Here is a 26,729-nt window from a genome sequence, read left to right on the forward strand (position 1 = left end):
ATCTCCGTTTCAAAGCCGAAGAGCCAGCACTGTCCGAAGACGTCTCGGTGGTCATGTGGCCAGCATAACTAAACACCAAAGGTGCACGGAACGCTGTTACTTTCCCATCAAAGGTGGTCCCTATTTTTCTACTTGCATTTTTATGTGTTTTTGAACGCCAGGTTGGCAGAAGTTGGGACAAGTAAAGGGAGCTCACCCTGTTATGCAGCACTAGGGATCCAAACTGCTGAACTGCCGACCTTTCGATCGACAAGCTCAGTGTCTTAACCACTGAGCCACCGCATCCCAAATGCTTAGCCACTTAGCCACCGTATCCCAAGTTTCATACATTACATTAATATAAATGACACTAGAGACATTACATTGCATTAATACATGTCTTCTTCACATTTCCAAATCTTTGCTCAAAGCTAAATTTTCTATACGTCTTGCATGATGACCAACACATGATGTTAGGCTAACTTAAATGCATGACTCATCACCATAATATAATATTGTGCAAAATCTAAAGCAAGAACAAACAAATCAAGGCTAGATATGGGACTTGGACTTATTAAAAAAAATAGTAACTGGGAAGAGGATTGCTAAGATTTTTATATTTTCTATTAAAGAATAAAGTCTACATTAATATTTGTAGCACAAATGAAGTAAGATTCAGACTTAAATTGTGAATCAACATTAAGAAATGTGATTTTTTAAAAATCAAGAATATATTTCCAAAGCAAATTATATTATAAATGCTTTCTCCTTCCAAGGCTTTCACTAATCAATTATAATCCCAATTTAATTAATTAGCTTTTAACTAGCATTAACAAATTGCTCAATCACATTTGTATGTTTCTGTGATATATGATGTGACATTACAATATAATCAACATTTAAACATTTAATTTGTTTAATTATTGTGATAAAAGTGATATAAGGTTATGATAATTCAGATTGTGAATGTAAAGTTAATGAAAAAGTAAATGAGCATAATATTGGATACTTCTTTCTCTTATTTAAATATAGTTTGGGGATTGCTTCATACACTACAGATAATCCAGAGACATAAATAATGCTTAAACCCAGTTGAAATAATTAGTATTAATATTGATTAATCTCTCTGAACTGATACTTTAGACTCTAAATTTAGTATGTACCCAGACAATATCACATAGCATCAGCTCATGGAAGTTATTGGTAAATCTTACTTTACTATTTGCTAAGCGTCAATCCACTTTTTCCCATGAAAGAAGTGGTACAATTGGTGCATAAGATGTGCAAAGTCCTTTCTGGCCACAGCTGCCATGTGCTCTTTTGAGCAATAGCAGTGAATCCAGGAAGATGGCCTACTGTTTCCAGAGGGTCTGCATGCCATAGCTGTACTTCATTGTCCAGCTGCATGAGATAGTTCTAATGGTAACTATTCTGCCCTGGAAATTGTATTTTCCTTGTTAAACTGTATGTTGAAGAAAGGACACACTGATATGCATGGAGAAATAGCCTGAATTGACTTGGTTTGTATCAGCAAACGTGTGGCTTCAGTCAGTTCTGCTGATTTGCTGTAGGAACATCCTTTTCCACATGGTCCCTAACCTACTTTCTTGCTTCCCCTCTCCCTTTTGGACTGATCAACCAGTTGACCAAATAAAATTGCCTTGCCTGGATTAATCCACAAAATTGGATATCATTGAAAAAACTTACCTCTTGTACTTTTGTAGCCTGGCAAGAAATTCCCTTCTTCGTGCCTCTCATATAATGTTCTTAGGGTAGTTTACAGCTCCCATGTCTATCCCTACAGCTTAAATCTTTTTTCAAATTCCTGCTCTTTAATACTTACCTAAGGGCTGCACAAATTCAAACCACCACTGAATAACTACCAAGACACTAAACATAAATGTGTTTATAATATAATCATACATGTATGCCTTAGCCTATATACAAAACATTTAATGAAGTGTTTCTATATTTTTTCAGCACTAGTTTATTTAAGACCTAATCTGGAAAAGAGGGCACTATAATCAAAAGTCTAATTGGGTATTTTTCTGAATGATCCATTTTTATCTAATTAAATAATAAGATACTTTTATGAAATTACACCTTTATCTTATTTAAAGAGACAAATATACATTTGCAAAGGAATGAGTCACATCAACTTTAATAGCAGTATTGCTAGGGTAACAAAGAGACAAATGTTATTAACATAATATATACATTTGCCCTCTTCCTGCTCTATTTGACGAACTGTATAGCGAATTGTATGCATGAATTCTTCTTGTTGGAGCAGGTCAATAACTGTGTTTTAAATTCCTAACTCTAGAAGAAAGAGGTAATGGCCTTGAAGGATAAGAGGTAGAGCAACTACCAAGTCAATCAGAAAAAAGAGGTTTAAGCCTAGGCCAAGAAAACAATGTGAGAACACAACTCAGACAGGATTGTATCTAGTTCATTTGTACAAAGATAAAGTGAAGGATATGAAGCACATTCACACTTGAAAGATTATGTTTTTATTTATTTGTATCCTGCTTTCATTATTTCACAAATAACTCAAGGCAGTGAACATATTCAACACACCTTTCTCCTTCTCTTTTACCCACAACAGCAACCCTGTGAGATAAGTTTGTCTAAGAGAATGGCTGGCTCAAAGTTACCCAGCTGGTTTTCATAGCTAAGACGGGACTTGAATTCAAGTCTCCTACTTTCTAGCCTGGTAGCTTAATCACTAGACCAAACTAACTCTCTAAAAAAGAAAAACAAACAAACAAAAGTTACCATAGATGTTACAATAAAAGCATTCCTAACCTATGTGAATTTGATTTCTTAGTCTGGTCTACCTTAGCGGACTGATACTAAATTAAACTATTCTGTCATGACATGTGAGTTATGCACTCACTACATAAAGTACATTCAGACAAGGGCGCTGCTGTAAAAAATTACACATATAGAACTGAAGCCATTTTTAAAATATAATTCAACCCAAATTCCTTTAGATTTTGGGACATTAATTCTTATATATTATTTCTTTTTGGTCCTAATGGTTATTTAATCATTTATTATAATAAATATTGCTTCACAGCTTTTTTAATATATTTAAAATGGTTTATTTCTGTTCTATATAAATCAGTGCTAGTTTTGCAGTTCTATTTAGTCATGGCTGATCTGCATATTAAATTAAGGTTTTAGAAGAAATATACTTTGCCTATGTGACACTTTTAGGCTAAGCATTATAATGTTGCATTAGTAATACCAGAGTATTAATTGAGTCTGTACACAGAGTAAATATTTGTGTTAAGGTTGTAGAACGCTTTTTCTTATGAAACTTTTACAGTCTGTAATACCTTCAATTTCTGGGCATTTGCCTCTTCAAAGAAACAAATTCCTTTTTTAATTTTAAACAACACATTACTTGCTAGAGGAAAAAATCCCAATTAGTTGGCAAAATTTCTTTGAAAAGGAACAGAGAGATGTCATTTTAATGTTTTCTAATCATACAAATCGATACCCAAGATTTTTGTACTTGCACATGACCTTCCTCAAATTATTCCTCTGTTTTGGCTGTTTCAGAATGAGTACTGGCTATTTGATAAAAAAAAATACTAAGTGTATGGAATGAGGGGCCCTCATCACTTCTGCCAGACTCCTCTTGACAGCGTGATGATAGAAGCATCACAGCCCTGGAAGAGTAAATGCAAACTGACAAGAGATGAGCCTTTAGATGTTGAATATAATCTTGAATTGTGCTTGAAGTGTCTTATTATCTTGTCTTTTGATGTCTGAAGGGTGTCTCATTGTTAGAAAAAGGAAAAACCCTTGCACATCTTTTGCCATCTTTAAAAATTGTTTGGCCTTTAACAACTGCTTTTCCAACTAATGTCCATTTTTCTTGACAATAAATATGGCAGGTCGTCAGCAAAGTGACAAACAATTTACTTTACACGCTAGGCTTTTATGGGTTTTGAGAGCTCATGTGGAAGCATATTTTAAAAAGCACTTGGAAATTAGCACCATTACAAATGTTAAGACAACTGAGATTTCAGTATGTGTATATATTGTGACTAAGGGTTATGTGATCATTCTTTACTCCCATATTTCCTGCTGTTTCCCCTACATCACCATCAACTTACTACTCAAGTTCTTTATTTCTACTCTTTTTAATATAAGAAAGAAAACAGCAACAAAATGTTCCTCTCTTTAAAAAGGTCATTTGCTGGAATACATATTGTATGCATAAAATTCCTATTATTAATCATAACAAATCAATATTTGTGTTAATGGGCATTGGGGCATAGTCCTATGTGCATTCCAAGCCTCAATCATGTATACTTTTCCAACAACGTGCTTAATGTCCCTCCACCTTTAATTTAAGTTTAATGATAAATCAGATCAATATGTTTTCTTAGCAATGCAGTCATAGGCAGGCTAGTTCTGTCACGGAATCCATTTTGCTACACAGTCAACTACTGTTTCCCAGGTTCCTGTGACTCTGAGGATCTATAAGAATACTCAAATGAATCATAAATTGTTACAAGGTTCAGGTTATTGTATCATTATAAAGAAACATATTGATGCACTGCAGATCACAAGATATCCCAGGTTCTGCAATTGTTTATTACAACTACCAAATGAATGTATATAAAAAAATCAAAGATAAACATAATATAAAACAGCAGGAAGCTGTCTTTTAAAGAAGATTCTTTTATATCAACCTCAAACCTGCTTTGAACAGGACCAACAAAAAAGCCTGTAAGATGAATAAAAGCTGGAATGAAGGAAATATTACATATACAAATATCAGTTAAGCAGCATTATATTGGATTAATGTATATTGCTGTATTTTGTTCACTTTTTAAATCAAAACACAGTGTTTGATTCTGTTCAAATTTGTCATTCAATGCAATTTTAAAAAGAAAGTTTCATGTTCTACAAAAGGAATGTAGTTAAATCCTAGAGTTAAGGATATATTTACTCAGTTTCACTGTATTTAAAGCATAATCCCATAAATCCCAGAAACTGAATTCATTTCAATTGTATTTTGTATGTCCTAAAATACAATTGCATTAAATTTGAAAACTAAGATGTGTAGAAAGTTAGCACCCACCCTTCTCCTAGAAAAATGAAATATTCTAGGAAACATTAAAAAGGCAGAATATTATATTTCCCTGGATGAGAAACAGAGAAATGTGGTTTTTTTAAAAGGCAGGAAGCAGACCCACTCTTAATAGCCCTCATCCTCCTCAATAGCCACAGCTCCAACCGGCGCAACAGGATACCATGGTCGATGGTATCAAAAGCCGCTGAGAGATCTAACAGAACCAGGATAGAGGAGCAACCCCTATCCCGAGCCCCCCAGAGATCATCCACCAATGCGACCAATGCCGTTTCCGTGCTGTGTCCAGGCCTGAAGCCAGACTGGAGCGGATCCAGATAAACAGCTTCATCCAGGTACCCAGGAAGCTGTTGCGCCATCACACTCTCAACAAACTTCGCCAAGAAGGGAAGGTTGGAGACCAGGCGGTAGTTAGCCAAAACAGCTGGATCCAGAGCAGGCTTCTTGAGGAGGGGCCTCACCACCACCTCTTTCAAAGCGGATGGCAAGACACCCTCACTCAAGGAAGTGTTGATAATCCCCTGGAGCCAGCCTCGCATAACCTCCCAGGAGGCCAGCACCAACCAGGAGGGACACGGGTCCAATAAACATGTGGTCACGTTCAGCTGCCCCAGTATCCTGTCCACGTGATTTACATTCCAATACTTGACAACTGGTTCATTTTCATGATAACTGCAGTGCTCCAGGGTCATGTGATCACCTTTTGTGATCTTCTGACAAGCAAAGTCAATGAGGAAACCAGATTCAGTTAACAACCATGTTCCTAATTTAACAAATGTTTTTTGCCCCAGTTGTTAAATGAATCATTGTGGTTGTTAAATTAGGGTTTAGCACTGTTAAGTAAATCTAGCCTAGGTTGATAATAGTTACCTCTTAAATTCAAGTTAATAGTAATTAGTTTGGGAATATCAACAGTACTCTGCATGTTATTTGGCATAAATAACAGCCAGGGGCAGGGGTGAAATGTAAAAATGTTTGCTACCAGTTCTGTGGGCGTGGCTTGATGGTCATGTGACCAGGTGGGCATGGGCAACTTGACATCACTCACTGTTAGAACCAGGAGCTGTACATTTTGAAGCACATTCTGCCCCTTCTGAAGCCCCCAACACTTTGAGTTTCTTTCCGCCACCCAAGCGAACATCGGAGGCTTCTCTTGCCCTGCCTTCCATCCCGGAGGGCCGCACATTCCCCCCCCCCAATCCTCCATACAAACCCAGTGGTGAAATCCAAAAATTCTTTCCTCTTTCTTTCTTTCTCTTTCTCTCTTTATTTCTCTCTCTCTCTCTCTTCCTCCCTCCCTCTCCCTCACTCCCCACCCCCCACACCCAGGGAATAACTGTAAGGAAATTCGACCACGTTCTTTCTGTCTCTGGAAAGATATTAAAATAAACCTTGCATTACAAAAAGAGTGACTGTCAGGCTGTTTCAGCACAGAGCCACGAGGTTGCCTCAAGGAGAGCAGATGAAACTGAATCTCTCTCTCACTCACACACACAATCTCTCTCTCGCTGCCTGACTGCAGCAGGAAAAGGCAGGCAGCCATCTCTGTCTCTCATCTCTCTCTTTCTTCCTCTCTCGTTCGTGTGTGTGTGTGTGTGTGCGTGCGTACCTGTGTGTGTGTTCCCTCTTGAACCATTTCCAAAAACAGGCAAGGGTTGAGTTTGTTTGGGTTTTTTTTTTGCTGATATTGTTTTTTCTTCTTTGGGTGTTTTTTACCATATGATTTAAATCAAGAGTCATTTCAGGTTCCCAGATAAATGAAGCTCTTTCATCCCCCTGCTGTGGTCCCCTGTTGGCTGGCTGCCCCCCTCGCCCTTCCCTCCCCCTCACTTCTCACCTGTTCTGAAAAGAGAATGGTGATGATGGCAGATGGAGACTCACTCCATATTCCAGAGTGGAAGCGAAGCACCCCTCTACTTGCCTCTTTTTCCAGCCCTTGTTGGGAGATGCGCACCTTTTCTCTGTGCCTAAACACTGGCTGGGCTGCCCGGCTGCAGCCAATGCTCTGCATTGTCATGGGCTCCAGGAGGAGGAGGGGATGCCATCTCCCCCATTGTGCAGTGTGCTAGGTTTAAGTGCAAAAGCAGCAAGCAGCCACGGAGGCGGCGAGAGGAATATGGGGAGACGCGCCCCAGCCAGTGTCTCAGGATGGAGAAAATCCCTGAGAAAAATGCTTTTAAAAGGTTAAAAAAAGGCTCTGACCGACAGCTGTGACGGGTGATCGTCAGAGCCTTTTTTTTTTAACTTTTAAAAGCATTTTTTTATAACCTATTTGGGCGAATAGGTTGTAAAAATGCTTTTAAAAAGTTAAAAAAGGCTCTGACCAACAGCTGTGGCACGCGATCGTCAGAGCCTTTTTTACCTTTTAAAAGCAGGAAGTAACAAAACCCGGGTGGGTGGATGGAGTCTCATGTCACCATTGCTATCAGTTCTCTGAACCACCTGCCACAATCGCTATCAGATCACCTGATCCGGTCCAAATCGGGATCATTTCACCCCTGGCCAGGGGGGAAACATTCTGCTGGTTATCATTATTGCATTTTCTATCAACATTAATTGCAGCACATAGTATGGATATAACTTGTCCATACTTTTTACATCTTATTGAACAATTTCTTGTTTGTAATGAGATAAATGATGCAAGAATTGCAATTGGCATTGGACTCCTGTTAGGTATTCTCATTCTCTCTTCCACCCCCTCTCTCCTTCTCCCTCTCTCCCTCCCCCCCCTCTCTCACACACACAAAACACACATACAGTATGTATATACTATTAAAACTCTATGTTTATTTGATTGTTTGTAACAGTGGTGGGTTGCTACCGGTTTGCCCTGGATCGGGTGAACTGGTAGCAGTGGCGGCAGGAGGCTCTGCCCACCCACCCGGACGCTTCTGTGCATGCAGAAGTGTCACATGTGTCTGCAAGCGCTCATGTGCCCATGAGCAAACTGGTAGCGACAGGTTTTGAAACCCATCCCTGGTTTGTAACCTTCAATTTGGCAAAATGGTGCATCATAGGGCAACAATTGTTGAATCAATTTACTTTAGATTATAGAATGTGTCCAAAATCTGCGACCCGTGACTCCCATGGAAGTGAAATTTTGCAAACATCATTACCAATGTTCCCTGCCAGTTTCCTACAAGGAAAATCAGGGAAGCTTGCAGGAAGTTGGAGATTGTTTTCATTCCTATTGCCTTTTTGCCATGATCATTCTGTTCTGTTTAGGTAATATTTGTGAAATGATGACCATGGATCATGGCTTGTCTAGTAGTAAGATAAAACTCACAGGGCCATTTAGAAATCCATATTGGACAAGGAAAGTAGCAATTAGCTAAGCATAAGTTTATTTCAAAGTCATGCTTTAAATATCAGTCTAATCATCAATCTCTATGGGAAATAAACAGATTATTTATGATGAAGGATTGAGAAAATCAGTAAAGGACATAAAGATGATGAGAGTTTCCAATGAGGCACAGAGCATTTTTGGCAATGTCAAAAATTGATCTCGACAAAAATGAACCTGAAATGAAAAGTAAAAGAAGTAAAAGAAACAAGAATGAAAGTAAAACAGCTGCAGAAAGAGAAAGTATAAATATTCAAAGATAAATAATTTTCTCAATCAAAGAAAACTAAAGTGGATATAAGGATATAAGATGGAATAGAATGCAAATAGTTATGTTAAAGAGAGCCACAGAATTTATACTGATTGGCAGTATGAAAAAAGTTGTAATATTATCATCATATGGAATGATGGTAAATGAAAGTTAGAAAAAATCGATATAACAAAACAATTGCTTCAAAGTGAGGCAATGAAGGCACTGTTAATATGTAACACATATGTAAAGAAAAAACAAGTCTAATAAAATGTAGACAAAAAGAGAAAAATATTGCTAAGATTGAAGGAAGAGAAAGTGTAGTAGAGCTATTTCGATTGAAATAAAATATTTTTTTTGAAAATGGTGTAGCAACAGCCAGCAGAGTGAAAGTGAAAGTAAATTTCAGGCATATAAATATGCATATTAGTCGGAAAATTAATTTTATTATGGTTTATTACTGTCATATATACTTAGAGTGGCATGGTGGCATAGTGGTGAAGATACTTACATCCCACTTGGAAGGTTGAGACTTCAGTCCTAGGTAGTACAGATGTTTCTCTCTTAACGAGAGAAAAAATATCTGTTTCAAAATCATATAGGCATCAGGAAGGGCATCCAGCCAGTAAATGCTCAACTCCATCTAGTCACCCCGACTCTATCATGAATTAAGGGACTATAGGATCATAAAAAGGGAAAATACTGTCGTTGGGGAATCCTCACTAACTTATCATCAAGTAGGAGTAGCTGTATGGAAAAGTGGCAATCGTGAATACAAAAAGTACAGGAAAATTAGTTTAATTAGTGTACCGTCATCTTTCAGTTCAAGAGCAATAGTCATCTCTTGTATTCTTTTACATTTGAAAAATTCAGTGTGCTTTACAGCAGATCAGATTTTGGCTTTTCAACAGAGCATTTAAAAATGTACAAAATTAAGAAATTTATGCTTATGTCTTATTGTGAACAATTTTAGATAGATTGTCTGATTCTTAAATTAATAATTATATAGTGGTAGTTAACAGCAAATATTTGTTTGATTTATATCCTCACTTTTCATTTAGAAGCTCAGGGTAACATTCCCTCGCCTTATTTTCCGTTATAACAAGAAGGATCCTGTGAGATAAATCTATTTATTATTGGTTTATTAAGAAAATTTGGCAAGTCAAACAGCATAAAAAAAAACAATAAAAGAAATCCACCACAAGCCATATAACATTTAAACATATAAATTATAAAAATACAAAATACAAAATGATGACTAAGAACTGTAATAGAACTCTATTTTGATTCAGATGCTCTAAATCTGCAACTCTGAAAGAGGAGGAATAATTATATGGTAATGGAGGTATTTTTCCACATAATGAACAATTAACAAAATCTCAATTGCTAATGGCATCAGATTATTAATAAAGAATAAAGTAGATAACTCAATTTAATACTGTAAATCAGACTATATTCCATAGAGATTTGCTCATATGAATGAGTTACTCGATTATTACTGAATTCAAATGCTGGATAAAATTCTTCTACAAAAGATCACCTGCATTAACAGTGTGATAATGTCCACAAAATGTCAGAATCATAAAATAAATGTTGTTTATTTAATACCAATACTTTAACTTCAAAATGAGATACTTGACTGAATTACATACTTACATTCTGTAGTGCATTTTGCACATTATATGATGTGAACTAATATTTATACCAGGCTAGGTGAAAGAAAAAGAATATTGTTTCCACTACATAACAGTTCATTTGATTCTAGCATGTTGTATTAAGTTACATATACTGATTTAGTTACTACAAGCAGTAGTTCCATTAGGTGGAGGGAAGCAATCATTTTAGGCAACAGTGTTTAGGTATTCAAAAAGGTTGATGTTGTGCATAAAATAAAATGCATTATGACCAGAATTGATAATATCTTCTACACAACCTGAGCATGGTTGACCCCAACGGCTGGATATCAGTGTGGAATTATATTCCAAAGCCCTTTATGGCATGGGTCCAGGGTATCTGAGGAGTCATCTCGCTCCAATAGAATTAGTTCAGCCCACTCTCTTCATCAGAAAAGTCAGCCACCCAGTGAAGTAGTTATGCAGTCCTTCCATAGTTGTAAGGGTAAACACACACCTAGCATCTGAATTTTGATCACGTGGCCATACTGGCATTGCAGCAGTTGGCACTTTGAGCAGGAATAATATGTCCCTTCATTCAGCACCATCTTAATTTCAAAAGGTCACTGAATGAACAATTGTAAGACAGTGACTATCTGTAGTTTCCTAAATGGTAGCTAATGGTTACAGAGTAGTGATTTTTTAGGATGAGAACCTAAAATCATTTATCTCTTATACTGCACTTCTAGTTCACACTAATATTGTTTTTAAAAATCTGAATATTTCCTAATGGGTTTTCCCCCGCCAGGGCAAATATTAAATAATATTGACAGATCTTAGCCATCTGTCTTTTCTACATAAACAACTAATTTCAGTATAATAAAGTAGGCAGAAGCCCACTCTTATATGTATCCTTTTTCAATTTTGACTACTCTTTCCTTGCTACAGATCACATACTATCTACTACTTTTTTACCAGCATTTGTACTGTTAGTAATTTCCATGTTCATTTTCCTATTTTTAATATTTTTTTTACTAAAGTACATTAATTCATTTATTTCTTATAAACTTCTTGTCATGCATATAAAACTTGCAACTCAAGCCTATTTATCTTATTATATACTTATCCTAAATCTTTAGCACTAAGCAACCATTTCAATTCCACTACTCATTTTAATTCCACCACTCATCATAAAATGTTCATACAAATCTCTAAAATATTTTTTCCATCATTGCTCCTTTTTAGCTTCACCAAAATCATTTTATAACATTTATTTTAATTCCAGTCATTCTGCTGGAGGGTTTTGCTTAATTCTACTTACCAAAGAATTACCAAAGTTATTACCAAGTTACTGTATTACCAAAACTCGTTTCTTATTCTTCCACTGTCACTGTTTACTGAAAAACAACTAACAGTTGCCACTAGTTCATGAAATTCTTTTTTTTTCATATATAGCTGCAGGAACGAAGATGATATTCAAAGATTTTCACCCTACCATTCAAAATTAAATTTACACCTTTACTTCATAGCACATATTCATCAAAATCACTCCAGAGCATCAGATCACTTTAATCCTCAATTAGGACATTTTCCTTTATCTTAATTTCATAAGTATGTATTATTTACCACTATTTTCCTTTGCTAATTCATGCTCTTCATTATTTACTCCTCTTACATTTTAATTCCCAACCTTTCTTATCAGATGGTTCTGACCAGACACATTAATTGATATTGACATCTTATTCTTCTTATCCATATATTAATCAATGTAATAATGTTTTTCTTACTAAGATAAAGAAGATTTAGATTAGTTTATCAATGATAGTGGCACACACAGATGCACTTGGAGCATTTTCTTCTAACAGTAAGGCCATGAATGGCCAATTCTGATGCATTTTTGCCAATATGCTACAATATAATAAAACCCAATTTTAATCTAAGTATGCACCACATCCAGTGCAAGTTACCATGTTTCAATAGTAGTTTTCTGAATAACCTAGAGACTATATGAATCAGAAGGTATAATGCAGGATGAAATAACTTCAATAGTTATGGTTCGTCACATAGTCAGCCAGATGTTCAGACTAGATTTGGCATTTTTGTCTGTCTATCAAGTCCTTCCCCAGGACTTGGAACAGACAGATATCGATGCTTGATAGTGTTGCATATCTTGTCATTGAATGTAAGCTATCTTGAGTAAATATTTTGCAAGTGATGGTGAATTTGCCAATGCAAAGGTGTTCAAGTGGAGTTCCAGTTATTTTGAGATTGCATCCAAAGATGCTTATTACTGTTGGTACTACTTTTGTATAATTTACATAATTATATTACTATTATAATCATTAAAATAAAATAATGTAAATGTTATTTTAATAGAAGATAACATATGTAACTCAGGGTTTAATGGTGAATTACTTGATGTTCTCTGAGTTTGGTTGGTTGTTTGCAGAAATTTCATTATCAATTGTAATTTCTGTTGTCATTCCTACTTAAAATTATTTTTCAGATCTGGAATAGATTTAACAAGTTGACAAACATAACATTCAGTTTTATTGTTTAATTAATTGTTGCTTTAATTGATTGATATAACTAAACTAATAAATGGCACAATCCTAGCTATATTTATTTATCAGAAAATCCCATGGAACTTAATTGGATTCATTAATATGTTATATATGTGCAACTTAAAACTGGCAACCTAATAAAAATATTAAAGCTTACAACAACTAAAGGCAATAGAAATTCTTCCAACATGCTTCATGAGAGAAAAGACTCATGGTACAAAACATTTTTATCAATTTCAAAATAAAAACTGTCAATAAACTAGGAGCTAATAGCTTTATATTCAAGAAATAAGATAACATTTTAAGGCTACTATTAGATTAAATTTCTAACATGCTTGAAAAGCAAATATATTTTCATCTTAAGAGCTTTAAGGATGGGCTCTGGACTTCATTGGAATACAGTGTTATTCTTCTTTTTATGATCTTTGCTTTCAGACTAAATGTGTTTTGTCCCAGGTCTAGCAGTGTCAAAACTATAAAAACATAACAAAGCAGATGTCAAATTGTCATAACACAAATATGTTTTTGTTACCTAAAGTTTTACAGTTTGATTTTTTTCAGTAAAATACAAATTCAGATAGGAGCATTTTAAAAACAATCTTTTAAACTAAGTTTTCAAGATTAGTACTTACAGCACGTTATATTTGAAATATGTTTTTTTTTAAAGGAATTATTCTACTAATGAAAACACAATAAAAAAGAAAATGCATGTAGCATAATAGGGAGGGGGAGAGAAACGTAGGCAGTTTGCCTTAATCTGTTATTTATATCAGGCTGTACATTTACATATTAAACTGATACTATTATGACCCCTCTAAAGCAGCCTTAGTATTCTTCTCAGATAGTTTCAATTAAATAGGTCTTAATTATTTCAGAGGAATTATGTATACATTAAGATAATTTTTTTTATACCTAAGTTCCTTGAAAGCAATAAATCTTATTGCAAAAGTTTTTTTAAAAAAGAGGTGAGGAATTGCTTGGAAATGCTAGTTTTCTATTAGTATAGAAAATGTTCATTTCTGTAGATTGCAAGACCTGACTGATCCAGCCTGGCCTTGTACAGTCAGTCCTAACTAATTGGGCTGGTCTAGATGGTAGATCTCTAGCGAATGCTAACTATAAATAGAGTGGGAAGTGAAAAGAAAATCCCAAAAGGCAATAGTAGACCACTCCTATATTGTTGCCCAAAAAAACCCCACTTTTCACAAAATAATCAGGAGCCTAGTTCAACTTCAAGACCTAATCCAGATAGAAGGTATTTAAGTGATTTTTTTTAAAATAAAAGGACCTCCAAGTATTCCTAAATGTTTTTAATAGGAAACTTCTCATAAGAAAGATTTTAAATACTAAAATGACAATGGTGTCGTAAAAGAACAAAACTTAATAATGAAAAAAAAAGAGTTGTACAGGAAAGAATAAAAATGTTATATGAGAGAAGATACCAAGTGATGCAAAATAAGGTCTTTTGTCTGATCTCTGTATACTCAGGAAAAGTCTGAATAAATATCACAATCTCTACTCCTTCACAGCCATATCCTTTTAACGTTTGATGTATTATTAATTTTAAATATACTCCTATTTTTCCATTTTAAAAAAATCTCAAAGATTTTTTGCTATTTGTGTGCAAATAGAGCAATCTGTGCAAAGATTGTGTGCTATTTGCTAAAACTAAGAAAATGTATGCTCTAATTTTGAAGGACTAGATATATTGAAGGTAAATATTTTTCCCCCCTCAACAAAAGGTAAATTTAAAAGATGGTCTTAATTAATCCACTAAAACAGTAGGGAAAAAAATTACATTTGGTTTGGTATCATCTCAATTAATAAAAATGATTCATTCATTTTAAAGTTTAAAATATTTACGGCAAGATTTGTTAGAGAATGCGTATATGACTTTTCTCATATTTAATTAAGCTACTCAAAGAGAGTAACTTAGTTTAAAAATATGCTTTAAAGGGAAGCAAATAAAACATGAAGTTTCACTTTTCCCTGAAATTTGTAATTGCTTGGTTAACTATACATATGTATAATGCATAACAAAATCTAACATTTTATGACTTTGATAGTAGATTAATTTATGATAGATGGTCTAATTGCATTAATTGCAAGATCTAATTGCATTAATTAGAATATCAATATAGTCAAACCTGGTCCAACGTAATTTGTTGGTCCAAATAATTCGCCATCTGTTGATTATAACATTGCCATCATTGTTTTTGGCAGCAATCATTATATGTGCTGTAGCATCTAAGAAAGGTTGATATCAAAAGGTGTAATCTAAGTACCAAACTATCTTTCAATACAAGTTTTCTCTGAAAATTGTCTTCACAAACTATTTATTTAGGTCAGTCTCCCACATTGCTATGTTTGAAGATGATTGTAAATTTATATCTGAGAATTAAAAACTGTAATAATTCTGATAATTGTTTAACATAAAATTTTATGTATTGTTTATTTATTTGTTCTGCATTCTCTTAAGAACTTAGAATATCTGTTTCGACATTAATGTGGCTTGGCATACAAAAAAGAAGAAGATAGAAATTAGTGTCTGATTTATACCTATAAACAAAATAATGAGGTTGTAATTTTCCACTTGGATACACTCATTGACATTATGTGGATATCAGTGAGATATAAGAGCACATAACTGCTGCCTGAAATGTCACAGACTTGCATCTGATAGGAGCAAAAGCAGGTGTCACCTTATAATGAAATATAAATACAAAGATATAGATATTTCATAATGTTTTCATACAATTTTTTTAGTCAAAGAACAAATATGCTAAATGCTTGAGCTCAGAAAAACTATGTATAGACTAAGAGATTTCTCATAAGTTTTCATCTAAGTTGTTTTTTTGATCAGAGTAGCAAACAGCAGCTTAATTCTCAGATGGTTAGAGAACATTGTACATATTTGTAGGTAATTATATATTCTGTATTGTTTTTGGTGTTTATTTGTTTATTGCTGAATTAATGTAGCAGCCTTCTAGCAAGTGTTCTTTTTAAAGTTTGTTTCACTGTACATTTCAGTGCCCTATATCTTGCAATATTTTCTCACTGAAAGTCAAACATTCATATGCAGATACTGAATTTATTAGATAATTATACACATAAAGATTCAGACATCAAAAGCTACAGTATTTCACTCAAAATAACAAGTACACATCAGGAAATTCAAGAAACTTTATTTCACAAATGGGATATACAGGAGTAATTATAAACAGAATTTTCTTTCTCAGAGCAACCCTACACAAATGTTGCTTCTGATTCATTTTTATTTTAAAAAGAAAGTGTCCATTCAATCTTGGGTCCTCATAGTTCCATATCTATTTATGATTCTATCAAACTAATTTTGATAACAGTAAAACAATTGCTTAGTTTAACTAAAAACAATTGGACTGTTTTTGTTGTTGTTGATGATGATGATGATTTACTTATATCATAATCACGATAAGGTCAGTAAAATAATATAATTAGTTTTTCATTTATTTATTATTAAATAATACAAAATTGCCAAAGAAAACTACATACCGATACTAATTTATTTTTTTAAAAAAATTAAGTCATTGAAAACAAACTAATTGGTAGGAATTACACAATTCCTCACTTCTAGAGTGTAAATACTATTTATACAATATTATAAAATATTGTTTGCCCCCAACATCCTTGTGTGTTCTAGCCATATTTATAACATTTAGTCATGTGTCCAGTGAAAGAGGTAACATTTAAAAATTATAATCTATATCAAGCCAGGTAAATATATTAATTCCCATTTATTGTAGTGGAAGCTAATTTTCTGTTTTAGATTCTTCTAGTAAATAAATAAGTGTAACAGTTGAGTGCATCATTCTCCTGCTCAGTTACACGATTACAATCTAAACAAGATATTAAGAGATTCATGGTCATATTGCTGATTTTGATTCATTGTTACTTCATTTATTGCGAAGGGTCTGCATTTATGAAATTATTTATTTCATTATGAAACATTTAATTTTTTTTTTCCCACTGTGTTATTTTCCAAACCAAATTCATTTCCCACAGCTGTTCTGCATGGTGAAACTTAGAGCTCCTTCAGGGAAAGGTGATTTATATTGAACATACTTTAAAGGTTCCTTCAGTACCAGTCACCTATTATAAGCTGCTGATTGGCAGAAAAAGAACTAAAACATCCTACAAGAGGCACCTTTTGCCTAATTTCTTTAGATCGAAATTCATCAGAAGGGATTTAATTTTATATTTACATGGAATCATTTTACTAGTTCATGTTCTGTTTCAAAAAATAAACACTGGATTTGGTTGATCAATTTTTTCCATTTTAACTCAGCAAACTTATTTGCTATTGTTGAGAACTCTACTGCTCTGAGAAATATAATGGCCATTCGGAGCCTTTTAACAACTCAGAAATGAGAAAAGATAACTGCAAGGGTATTTTTTCCCTTCTTCCTTAGTTTTCATATTTTTTAAATTAATTATTTCTCCTTCATTAAAAGCCATAGAAATAAAGAAATATGCTGTATTTCCAAGGTGGGACAAGATTAAATACTAATTTGGAACCATTTGGAACTTGGATCCAAAGCATGTACCTTTCTCAGCATGTACCTAGTCAGCTTCCACCAAGCTCTTGGCCAGCTTTCAGCATACTTCTTTCATTTCCTTTTATTTTTTCCCCCCTCTTTTTTGATATTGGGATTCTGTTTTCTCACAAGGCGATAAAGGTTTCTTAGAATATACAATAAGAGATAATACACTTGTACACTATGCCTGGAAAAATACACATTCTCCATATAGGTCCAAGTGGGATTGAGTCACAGCAAATATATTTACCATAACTATTTCTGCCTCAGTTACAGTTAAAAACATTAATTGTGAACACAGATTAAAAGTTACAAACTAATTTTATTTACGGAAATACGTAAGATCTCCGACCTCCGGGTGTTCCGCTGCGCACTGAAGACCCTGTTGTTCCGCCAGGCAGGGCTGTCAATATAATAATTTTAAATTGGGGTATTTTAATTTTTAGGGTTTTAAATCGGCCAAATCTATTTAATTATTTTAATTTTTAATTATTGTTGTGTCTTGTGTTTTTAAATTGGCTGTACACCGCCCTGAGTCCTTCGGGAGAAGGGCGGTATAGAAATAAAATTATTATTATTATTATTATTATTATTATTATTATTATTATTATTATTATTATTTCATTTTAATAGATATGGTACAGTAATATGCTGTAATTGGAAAGTGTGAATTAAGTGAATCAGCCTTAAACTATGAATAAATTCCTTTGCCATCTCTAATCAATATTATCAATACAAAGATAAAAGACTTGTAATAACTAAAAGAAACATTCTAGAAACAGGAGGAACAAAAATGTCCCTGGCACCAAATGCCAAACCTAAAATTCGACTCCTCTTAATTTCGTGGTAACTTTAATTTAGCATGTAAGTATGCAACCCACCCCCAAAGATTAAACGAAGAGCTACACATCTTGAAACTTAATTATTTTTCATATAAAACATTCTAGTATGTAAATGTCTAAAGCATTAATAATTCTTTATTAACTTAGTTTAAATCATATGTCTTCTCTGTTCACCAAATTCAGTCTAACGGATTACAGTTTGGATCAGTGTCATAAATTGGAACCATGCTATTGCAATGAACTTGCTCTCTCTTTCCAAATAGGAGCAAGTCCATAAATTCATTATATAGCAAACTTCTGAAGTGGTTGTTAATTGGAGACAACTTTCTGCTAGTGTTAGAATAAAATAAATAAATAAAAATTACTTTAATAAAACACTGTAAGAAAAATTGCATGGCTGACATAATGCATTAGAGAACATAAAAATCCTTTAGAAGCAATACTCACTGTCCCATTTTTCCAATTTCAAATGGGAATTAGTAATCACACAAAGTTTTGTTATTTAAACATGAAAGAAGGAACTTTGAAAATGTAATATGGTATATGTGACCAGGACACTAAAATATGGGAAATATAAATAGCTTAAAACTATTTAATTATAGTTATACTATAGTATATAGTTATACTATAGTTATAATTTAGTTATACTTTAATTAAGGATATCTAACAAAGTTCCTCACATATTTGAAAGCTGAATAAACTCAGACATTAGATATTATTGAAACTCAAGAGTCCTCTGGAATTGGTGGTAAAATAAACATTTTGGTGGCTTAATAAAACTGTGCAGTAATACTTTCGAAAGTCCCCCAAAGGATGAGGTGGTAGAGGAGGAAATTACTCTGAGGACAAAAAATGTTGCCAATTAAGAGACTTTAAATATAATATACACACATGTGTGAAATGGTATCTAAACAGTCCTAATCAAATCAGTTGGAGTTGTCAATTCAATCCAGTGATTAAAAAAGAAAAAAATACTGTTTTAGTGCAAAAAACTAATTCAGTTCAGAGAATCATTGTAGAGAATTTTATTCCTGAATATCTGTCCTTTAGAACCAGTGCTATTGGAAAAAAACAAAGGACTTTACTTATGTTCTGTCCATGAAACATTACAGCTATGGGGAAAAGTGAGATATTCTAACAGTAGATATTTTTTTATTGGCTGTTGATAGCCTCTGTCATAACTCTATTTCCTTATCTTTCCTATCAAGACTGATTAACATTTAGACCTCAATTTAATAACAAAAATGATTCATGACAAAACTACAAAGTATTTTAATACCAAAAAAAAGCTATCAAATATTTTAAAAGCAATTAACAAAATATTCACATATTTAACACTAAGAACTGTATTAAATTCTTAAACAATAGTTAACGCTACTTTCAAAGAAGGGAACAGTTACTTTAGAGAATAAAAATTAAATCAGAATATGTTTAATTAAACACATAAAAGGTAACTTATATTGCATATATGTTTCCAACAATTTTCTTTCCCTTCTATAGCTGTCCTTTTTTCTTTACAACTTCTTTCCTTAAAGCCTAACTTCTGTGAAATATTCAATACGTATAAATGGGCTACGACCTCATACTGAAATTCACAGGAGTAAATAGGCCCTTTCCATGAAATCAATGGAATGAGTCTCCATTAAAAGTACTTGCTAGACATGTTTATCAAAATCATCCCAATGCCCTTCATGACATTTTTGAGTACATGTCATTATTGAGTCAAATAAAGTACTCTCCAGCCAAAATTAATATTTTGTTTCCATTTAATAGAAACTGTAGAGAATTAAGCTTTACCTGAGAATGACATTTGATTGAGTTATTCTTTTTGAAGTCAATGTGGCTTATTACTAACATTCATTGGATTATACTGTTAAGGACATGCTAGCCATTGAAATCATGTATAAATATGTTGTAAGGTCTTGCAGTTGTTAATACTAAATATAACATTTTTATTAAAAGTACATTCTTTTATCTTTACATCATAAATTTACCTAATTCTAGGAATACTTTAAATAATTAAAAAAACAGTTCTCTATCATTTTAATACTTATACAGAAATTTTCTATTAAAATAAGTAGCAGCCAAATGATAATCAGGAAAACATTTTTCTTTTGGGAAGAAAAGTATGAATAAATATATTCTGAAGCAGAAAAATACTTTTATTTATCTCTTCCCTTCCAAACATATGTACATTTTTTAAAAAATTACATATTTATATATGTTTATGTTTATACATGTTTATACATTTGAAATATTACTTTGTAATCTTTAGAAGAATCAAAATGTATTTTCTGCATTAAAATGTTGGACATTCTTATGTGAAAGAAAATTATTTTTTAAACCTCTTTTTATACAAAAACAGAAATGATGGCTTATACAAAGAATTATATATTTCAGCTGCAATGATGTAATTTTCTTGTTATAGATAATTACCTGATTCTTGTGCCTATCTGTCTTTCTGAGAAAAACATAATACGGCATATATTCTTATAAATATTGCATGGACTTTTTTCTTGCAAAAATTATTTTGTAGTTTCATGCTCTCATAAAATTACAGACTTTGTATCCTCAGTTTTATTGGAGATAAAGAAACAACATAATTTTGATTGTTGTCTAAAGGTATATTCCTCCCTCAAACCTGACACTTTTATAAGATGCAAACTATACATGCTTTAGCATGCTCTTCTTGAAATTTTGTACATGGTAATCATTAAAAAGAACTCCCTGAGAAGCAATGGCTATAGAATTGAAATGACACATTGGCTCCAGCTCAGACATGTATCAACATCTATCACTCAAGCACACCCCCGAACATGCTTTATTCCCTTTTCTGATTAGCGATTACAGTTGCTTGAGTTGTCTTACAGAGTGTCATTGGTTTGAATGACAGATGCCCAGGCTAGACTGCTACCCTTCTTATTTTCATTTAGATATCAAACCAATATTGCTGAAAAGCTATTATGTCACAAGCTATTTGTCCAGTTGTTTAAAACATACTTATATTCATGCATCCTCAGAAACAGGGATAATTTTCAGCTGAAATGAAAATACCTTCTAAGAAGCCATAAAAAGTATTCTTGATTTCCTTCCTCATTAAAATATGTAAGATTGATTTCTTAGATTACCCCAAATTATCTAAACCACTTTTCCAGAATGTGATAATAATATCTAAGAAAGAAGCATTATATCTATTCCCATTTAAAAAGAGATTCCTATAAAAAGGAGAAAAACCTCTTGGAAATACTTAAGAAAAGTTTACTACACCCACAGCTTCCTGACAGGTCATTTTCATGGCATAATACAAAGAAAACATAATCCTTTGGTTACATATTTGTACATTTCAATTGTTTCCCAATTTCTTAACAAAATTGATACATGATTGGTCAATTCTAAAAAAAAAAACCAAGCAGTTATATCTGTATCTCAAAGCAAAAGATAGTATTCAACAAACCATTTGCATGGAGAACAGTCTTGCTGCTGTCCCACCGATTTCTATGGGAATTTCAGCAAAAATCAATGAGGGCATGCTATTCCTCAGGCCAAACTCTTATCAGTTAGCAGGCACATACTCTCAAGCAGGGCAGAGAAAGCTTGTGCCCACTCTCCTTTCCCCAGAAGTTAGTTCTTCCAATTATGAAAGCTTTATCTGCTTTCTCTCCTCTTCTAGCATCGAGGCAGAGGCAACTACAGCAACCAAACACGAAATACCTAGGCAGACTTACCGAAGAGCTTGCTGGGAGTGTCCTCGTTGTCATTTGATTCCACAGGCTCAAGCAGGGACTTATCCAGCTCGTCGTCTGAAGCAGCTGCCTTGTCCTCACCTCTCAACTCTGCATTCATTTCACTCTGCACTGACAACAAGAGCTTACTGACTTGTCCAGTTATCATTGGATCCTAGAATGGGGGAAAAAGAGGGGGAAAAAAGTGGTAGCTTTGATGTGCGGATTCTCTCTCTCTCTCTCTCTCTCTCTCTCTCTCTCTCTCTCTCTTATCTCTTGCTGCTCCTGCTGTTATTGCTGGCTGCAGTCAAGTGAAGAGCTATTACAGATCCAATGAGTTTTCCATTACTCCCCACCCTATTAAAGCTCAACTAGCATGTGAAAGATTCCGGATGCTTTGGAGAAAAACTTCAGTGAAAGCTACATAGCCAACACAGCTTTAATTGTGAGATGCACTTCTGAATGTTTTTTTACACTTCACTCTTTAATGTAATGTGGTAAGAGAGGGGGAAAATGCAAGCACTATGGTCGAGCAGTGCAATAAAAAAAAAATGGTAATACAGAAATGTCCTAGAACTCTTTCTCAAAAAATTCACTTCTATAACATTAATCAAATCAGAAGAAAAAACTACACAGTATAAATAACATTTCCAGAACATCCCATACCAACATTTTTTTAAAAAACCAGAAATCTTTCATTTTATCACATATAACAAAGCAAGAAGAAACATCCATGCATTATGTTTTGGGATTATTAGGCTTCAAAAGTCCCTAATCACACACATATGGAACAGATATATATAAATAAAACAAGTACATTCACATTCTTAAAAAAGAAAAACACTTGCAATGGATACTTACTAAAGATTTGTAATCATTCTTGTTTAGGACATTATAATTACATCAAGCCTACACACACACACACACACACACACACACACACACACACACACACACACACCCCTGAGAGAGAGAGAAAGAGAGAGGGAGGGAGGGAGAGAGAGAGATACACAGTGTGGCAATACATGTATGTCGTCTTTAGATATTTCTTGATTATCAGGATATATAGAATCCTCTCAGAAGAATGAGGAGAGGGGAGGAGCAATTTTAAGTTCCCTAACATTTATCATTGGTTTTGCAATTAAATCAACCTGGGTGGGCAAGTAACTATCTCATGCAATTTCCCAACTATTTATTTTTAAATTCATGCCTAACTGGTTCTTATACACAGAACAGGTGACCAGCATGCAAGTAGGTTGGTTAGTAGGTTTCATCTGTCCATTCGCACATTGGTCAGTGGTTGCCTGTGGGTTTTTAATGTATTCATGTTTGAAAAGTAAATTTGATATGACACATGATAATCTATGAAAATGTTAATCAATACAAATAGTTTAAGATGTCATCAAATGCACTTCTTTGGTCAATACTCATATTGCCAAAAACAATGTCACTGTCACTAGGGTTTAATTTGCACAGCCTTAAGTATTGGACTCTGTGCATCAATGCACTCTTCTTCAAATATTGTAGGTAAACACATTTTCTCCCTATTTAAAGCTAAAGCACTCAATGTGCATTTAGTTCAAGCTGAATCCTCCCTTTTGAATACGTTGATAGGTCCACTGGAGGGCAAAATTAATACTTAATTGAATCTCACAGTCATCAAAATAATCAATACTTTTTTATTATTTATTCTTTACAGTCTGTTGACTGTTTCAAATCTCAAAGGAAATGGGGTGGTAGGGAAGGATTCATAGCTTTGAAACACTGTCATTTAACAAGGTAATTTTCAGTGGGACATTAGGAGTTGTGAAACATATAATAAAAAAAATGGTGGCTTATAATAGAAAGAAAGAAAAGAATTATATTTCTGCCATCTAACAAAACAGGATAAATAAAAAAGAAGCAAGTGCTTGGAGAGAGAAAGGGAGGAGGGGAGGGAGGAGAGAGACTGGCTTTTGAAGGGTTTTATCATATCAAGAGCAGAGCTGAGCTTTCATAATGCTGACATTTCTCATCCTGACAATCCTAAACAAGTGGAAAGGATGAGATCGGAGATATCATCTTTCATCACATTCCCCAGCTTAAGAACCAACATGACAGCTCCTCTCCCCTTTACACTGTTAATTACTAAATAAAATACTACTCTCTGTCAGCATTAGATTATTGCAGATAGAAACCACTAACATTACTCCATGTTTGTTTTTCATATGACTATTGTTTGGGGCTTGCTTATTTGTTTTTCTTTTAACTCCAATGATACTTACCCTCAATTTTCCAGGAAATAAATTAATCTACTTTTGACTTAAAATGTACTTAAATGTAACTTGTTCAATCATGGGAAAATCTGCAACATTTCTGGTTGAAACGGCTAACTCATCCAGATGCATAAATTAGTTTGAATTTGGCAGATATTTTAAGGAAACTTGGATGAGTGTATAACTGGGCTTAACTTATTTTTTAGTAACAGTATCTGCTACATTGAATACATATATAGCTTATTATTCAAATAATTTATATTTTAGCGTTCCTCTATGAAAATTGACATTTGTGTTTCTTTTACCCTGCTTCGGTTTATTACCGTCAAAGACCAGTATAAGCAATTAACAAATCACCAACAATTTAAGACAGGGATAAAGTACATTTATAGAATGAGCTACCTGACATCTAATGAATAAGATATAGGATACAGTCTATATTAGATCATAATATACACACAGTATAATTACATTAAAAATTACAGCAAAATATCTAAAACTATTAATATCAATGAAGTTATATCTAAAATATAGATAAATTATAATTACAAGAAATGTATTATGGGATTCTGGCCCATCAGGGTTTGATGGATCCTGTTCTGCTGCACAAAACCTAGTTATATGTGCTGTAATAAGACATATATGACCAACATCTGGGCATAAACTGAATCTAGATGAACAGGATATCAGCTATTCAGAGAAACTTTGAATCTAGTTCTGATGCCTCTCAAGGACAGAATAATAAAATTGAAAGGAACCTTGGAGGTCTTCTATTCCAGCTCCATTCTCAAGCAGAAGAGCCCATACTATTTCAGACAATGTCCAATCTTTTCTTAAAAACCTCCAATGATGGAGCACCCACAACTTCTGAGAGCAAGCCATTCCACTGATTAATTGTTCTGTCAGGAAATTTCTCCTTATTGCTAAGTTATTTCTTTGATTAGTTTCCATCCATTGCTTCTTGTTGTGCTTTAGGTACTTTGGAGAATGGATTGGCTCCCTCTTCTTTATGGCAGCCTCTTAGATATTGAAAGTCACTCATAGTCCTTCTTTTCGTTAAATTGGACATATCCAATTCCTGTAATCATGCTTCACATATTTTAGCCTTTAGCCCCTAATCATTTTTATTGCTCTTCTCTGCACTCTGCACTCTTCTAGAATCTTTTTATATTGTAGTGACCAAATCTGGATGCAATCTTCCAAGTTGCATACCAAGGCAATATCAAGAGGTACTAACACTAAAATTTCATGCCATCTTGATCTATCCCTCTGTTAATGCCCCCTAGAACTGTGTTAGCTTTTTTGGCAGCTGCTGCACACTGCTGGCTCATATTTAAGTGATTGTCCACTAGGATTGTCCACTAAGATCCCACTCACAATTACTACTATTGAGCCATGGTCTGTAGTTTCTACCTCTTCGGAATCACAGGGGCAAAGCCTTTCAGCCAATGAAACTGCAGAGGGGAGCACATGGCATCAGGCAAAACAGAAACCTTTCTGATGACTGTTTCTAGTTATATAAAGATAGCTGACAGCAGTGATGATACATCTGCTATGTACTGGTGACAAGAAGGTTGGGACTTTCTCTAGATCTGCTACCGGTATTCTTTTTTTTTTTTAATTGAAAAAGTTTTTCAAATACAAATTCCCCCCCTCCCCCCCCCTCCCTAACCCCCCCTCACCGTCCCCTCCCCCCTGTGGCTTCTTCATAATAAAACCCAAATTCATAACAGATTATATAATACTTTACCATCCCCTTACTCCATCCCCATATACTGACCCTTTCTTTCTAATATTATTATATCCCCCTTATACTATACATTTCAAAATGACATTCTACTATAACATTATATAATAACTCCTAATTTAGCATAATAATATTATTATATCTCCCAGTTTAGCGATTTCTGCTCATAATCTACCCTTTTTCTACCTCCCATACATATATCTCTTAAATCAAATCTTTTATGTATATTAATATAACATTTCAAAGCAACCTTCTGCTATAAAATTATATAATAAATCCTAATTTAACATTTATTCAATTCATAGTCTACCCATTTCCTTCACCCCCATTGATATATCTCTTAACTCAAATCTTTTACATATATTCATATCTAAACATAATATCCCTTTTCTTAAACTAAACAATCAATAAACTAACCTGTCTCCACCCACTTTCCTACAAGACTACCATACTTGATAATTTGTAATATCTTTATTCTTCTGCCCACACCACTAAAAAAATATTCCCTTATGTAAATAAAATCCTCTTAAAAAAGACTTTAAGCTTGTAATCCATATGATATCTTCTGTAATGTCTTTCAACTGGATTGTTAACTCCATCACCGATGTTAGGGTAACATCACATCCTAATTCCAACAATATGTTCGGTATCTTCAATTACCATCTGCCCCCATCAATAGCGAATATCTTCAAAAAAAAAAAAAAAACCCAACAACCACCCGAGTGACTTT

The 26,729-nt window shown here is 33.8% G+C and overlaps 1 protein-coding gene across 1 annotated transcript in view; it reads right to left on the minus strand.

The window, feature by feature from the left end:
* POU6F2 (POU class 6 homeobox 2) overlaps positions 1–26,729 on the minus strand; it is a 658,684-nt gene that overhangs the window by 469,279 nt on the left and 162,676 nt on the right. The window contains exon 2 of the mRNA XM_087892428.1: positions 22,001–22,172. Within this exon, the coding sequence (XP_087748554.1) occupies positions 22,001–22,166 (166 nt within the window). The 5' untranslated portion in view covers positions 22,167–22,172. The remainder of the gene's footprint in view (positions 1–22,000; positions 22,173–26,729) is intronic.

This window comes from Pantherophis guttatus, chromosome 4 (genome assembly GCF_059756535.1).
Source record: "Pantherophis guttatus breed Tessera chromosome 4, ASM5975653v1, whole genome shotgun sequence".
NCBI lineage: Eukaryota > Metazoa > Chordata > Lepidosauria > Squamata > Colubridae > Pantherophis > Pantherophis guttatus.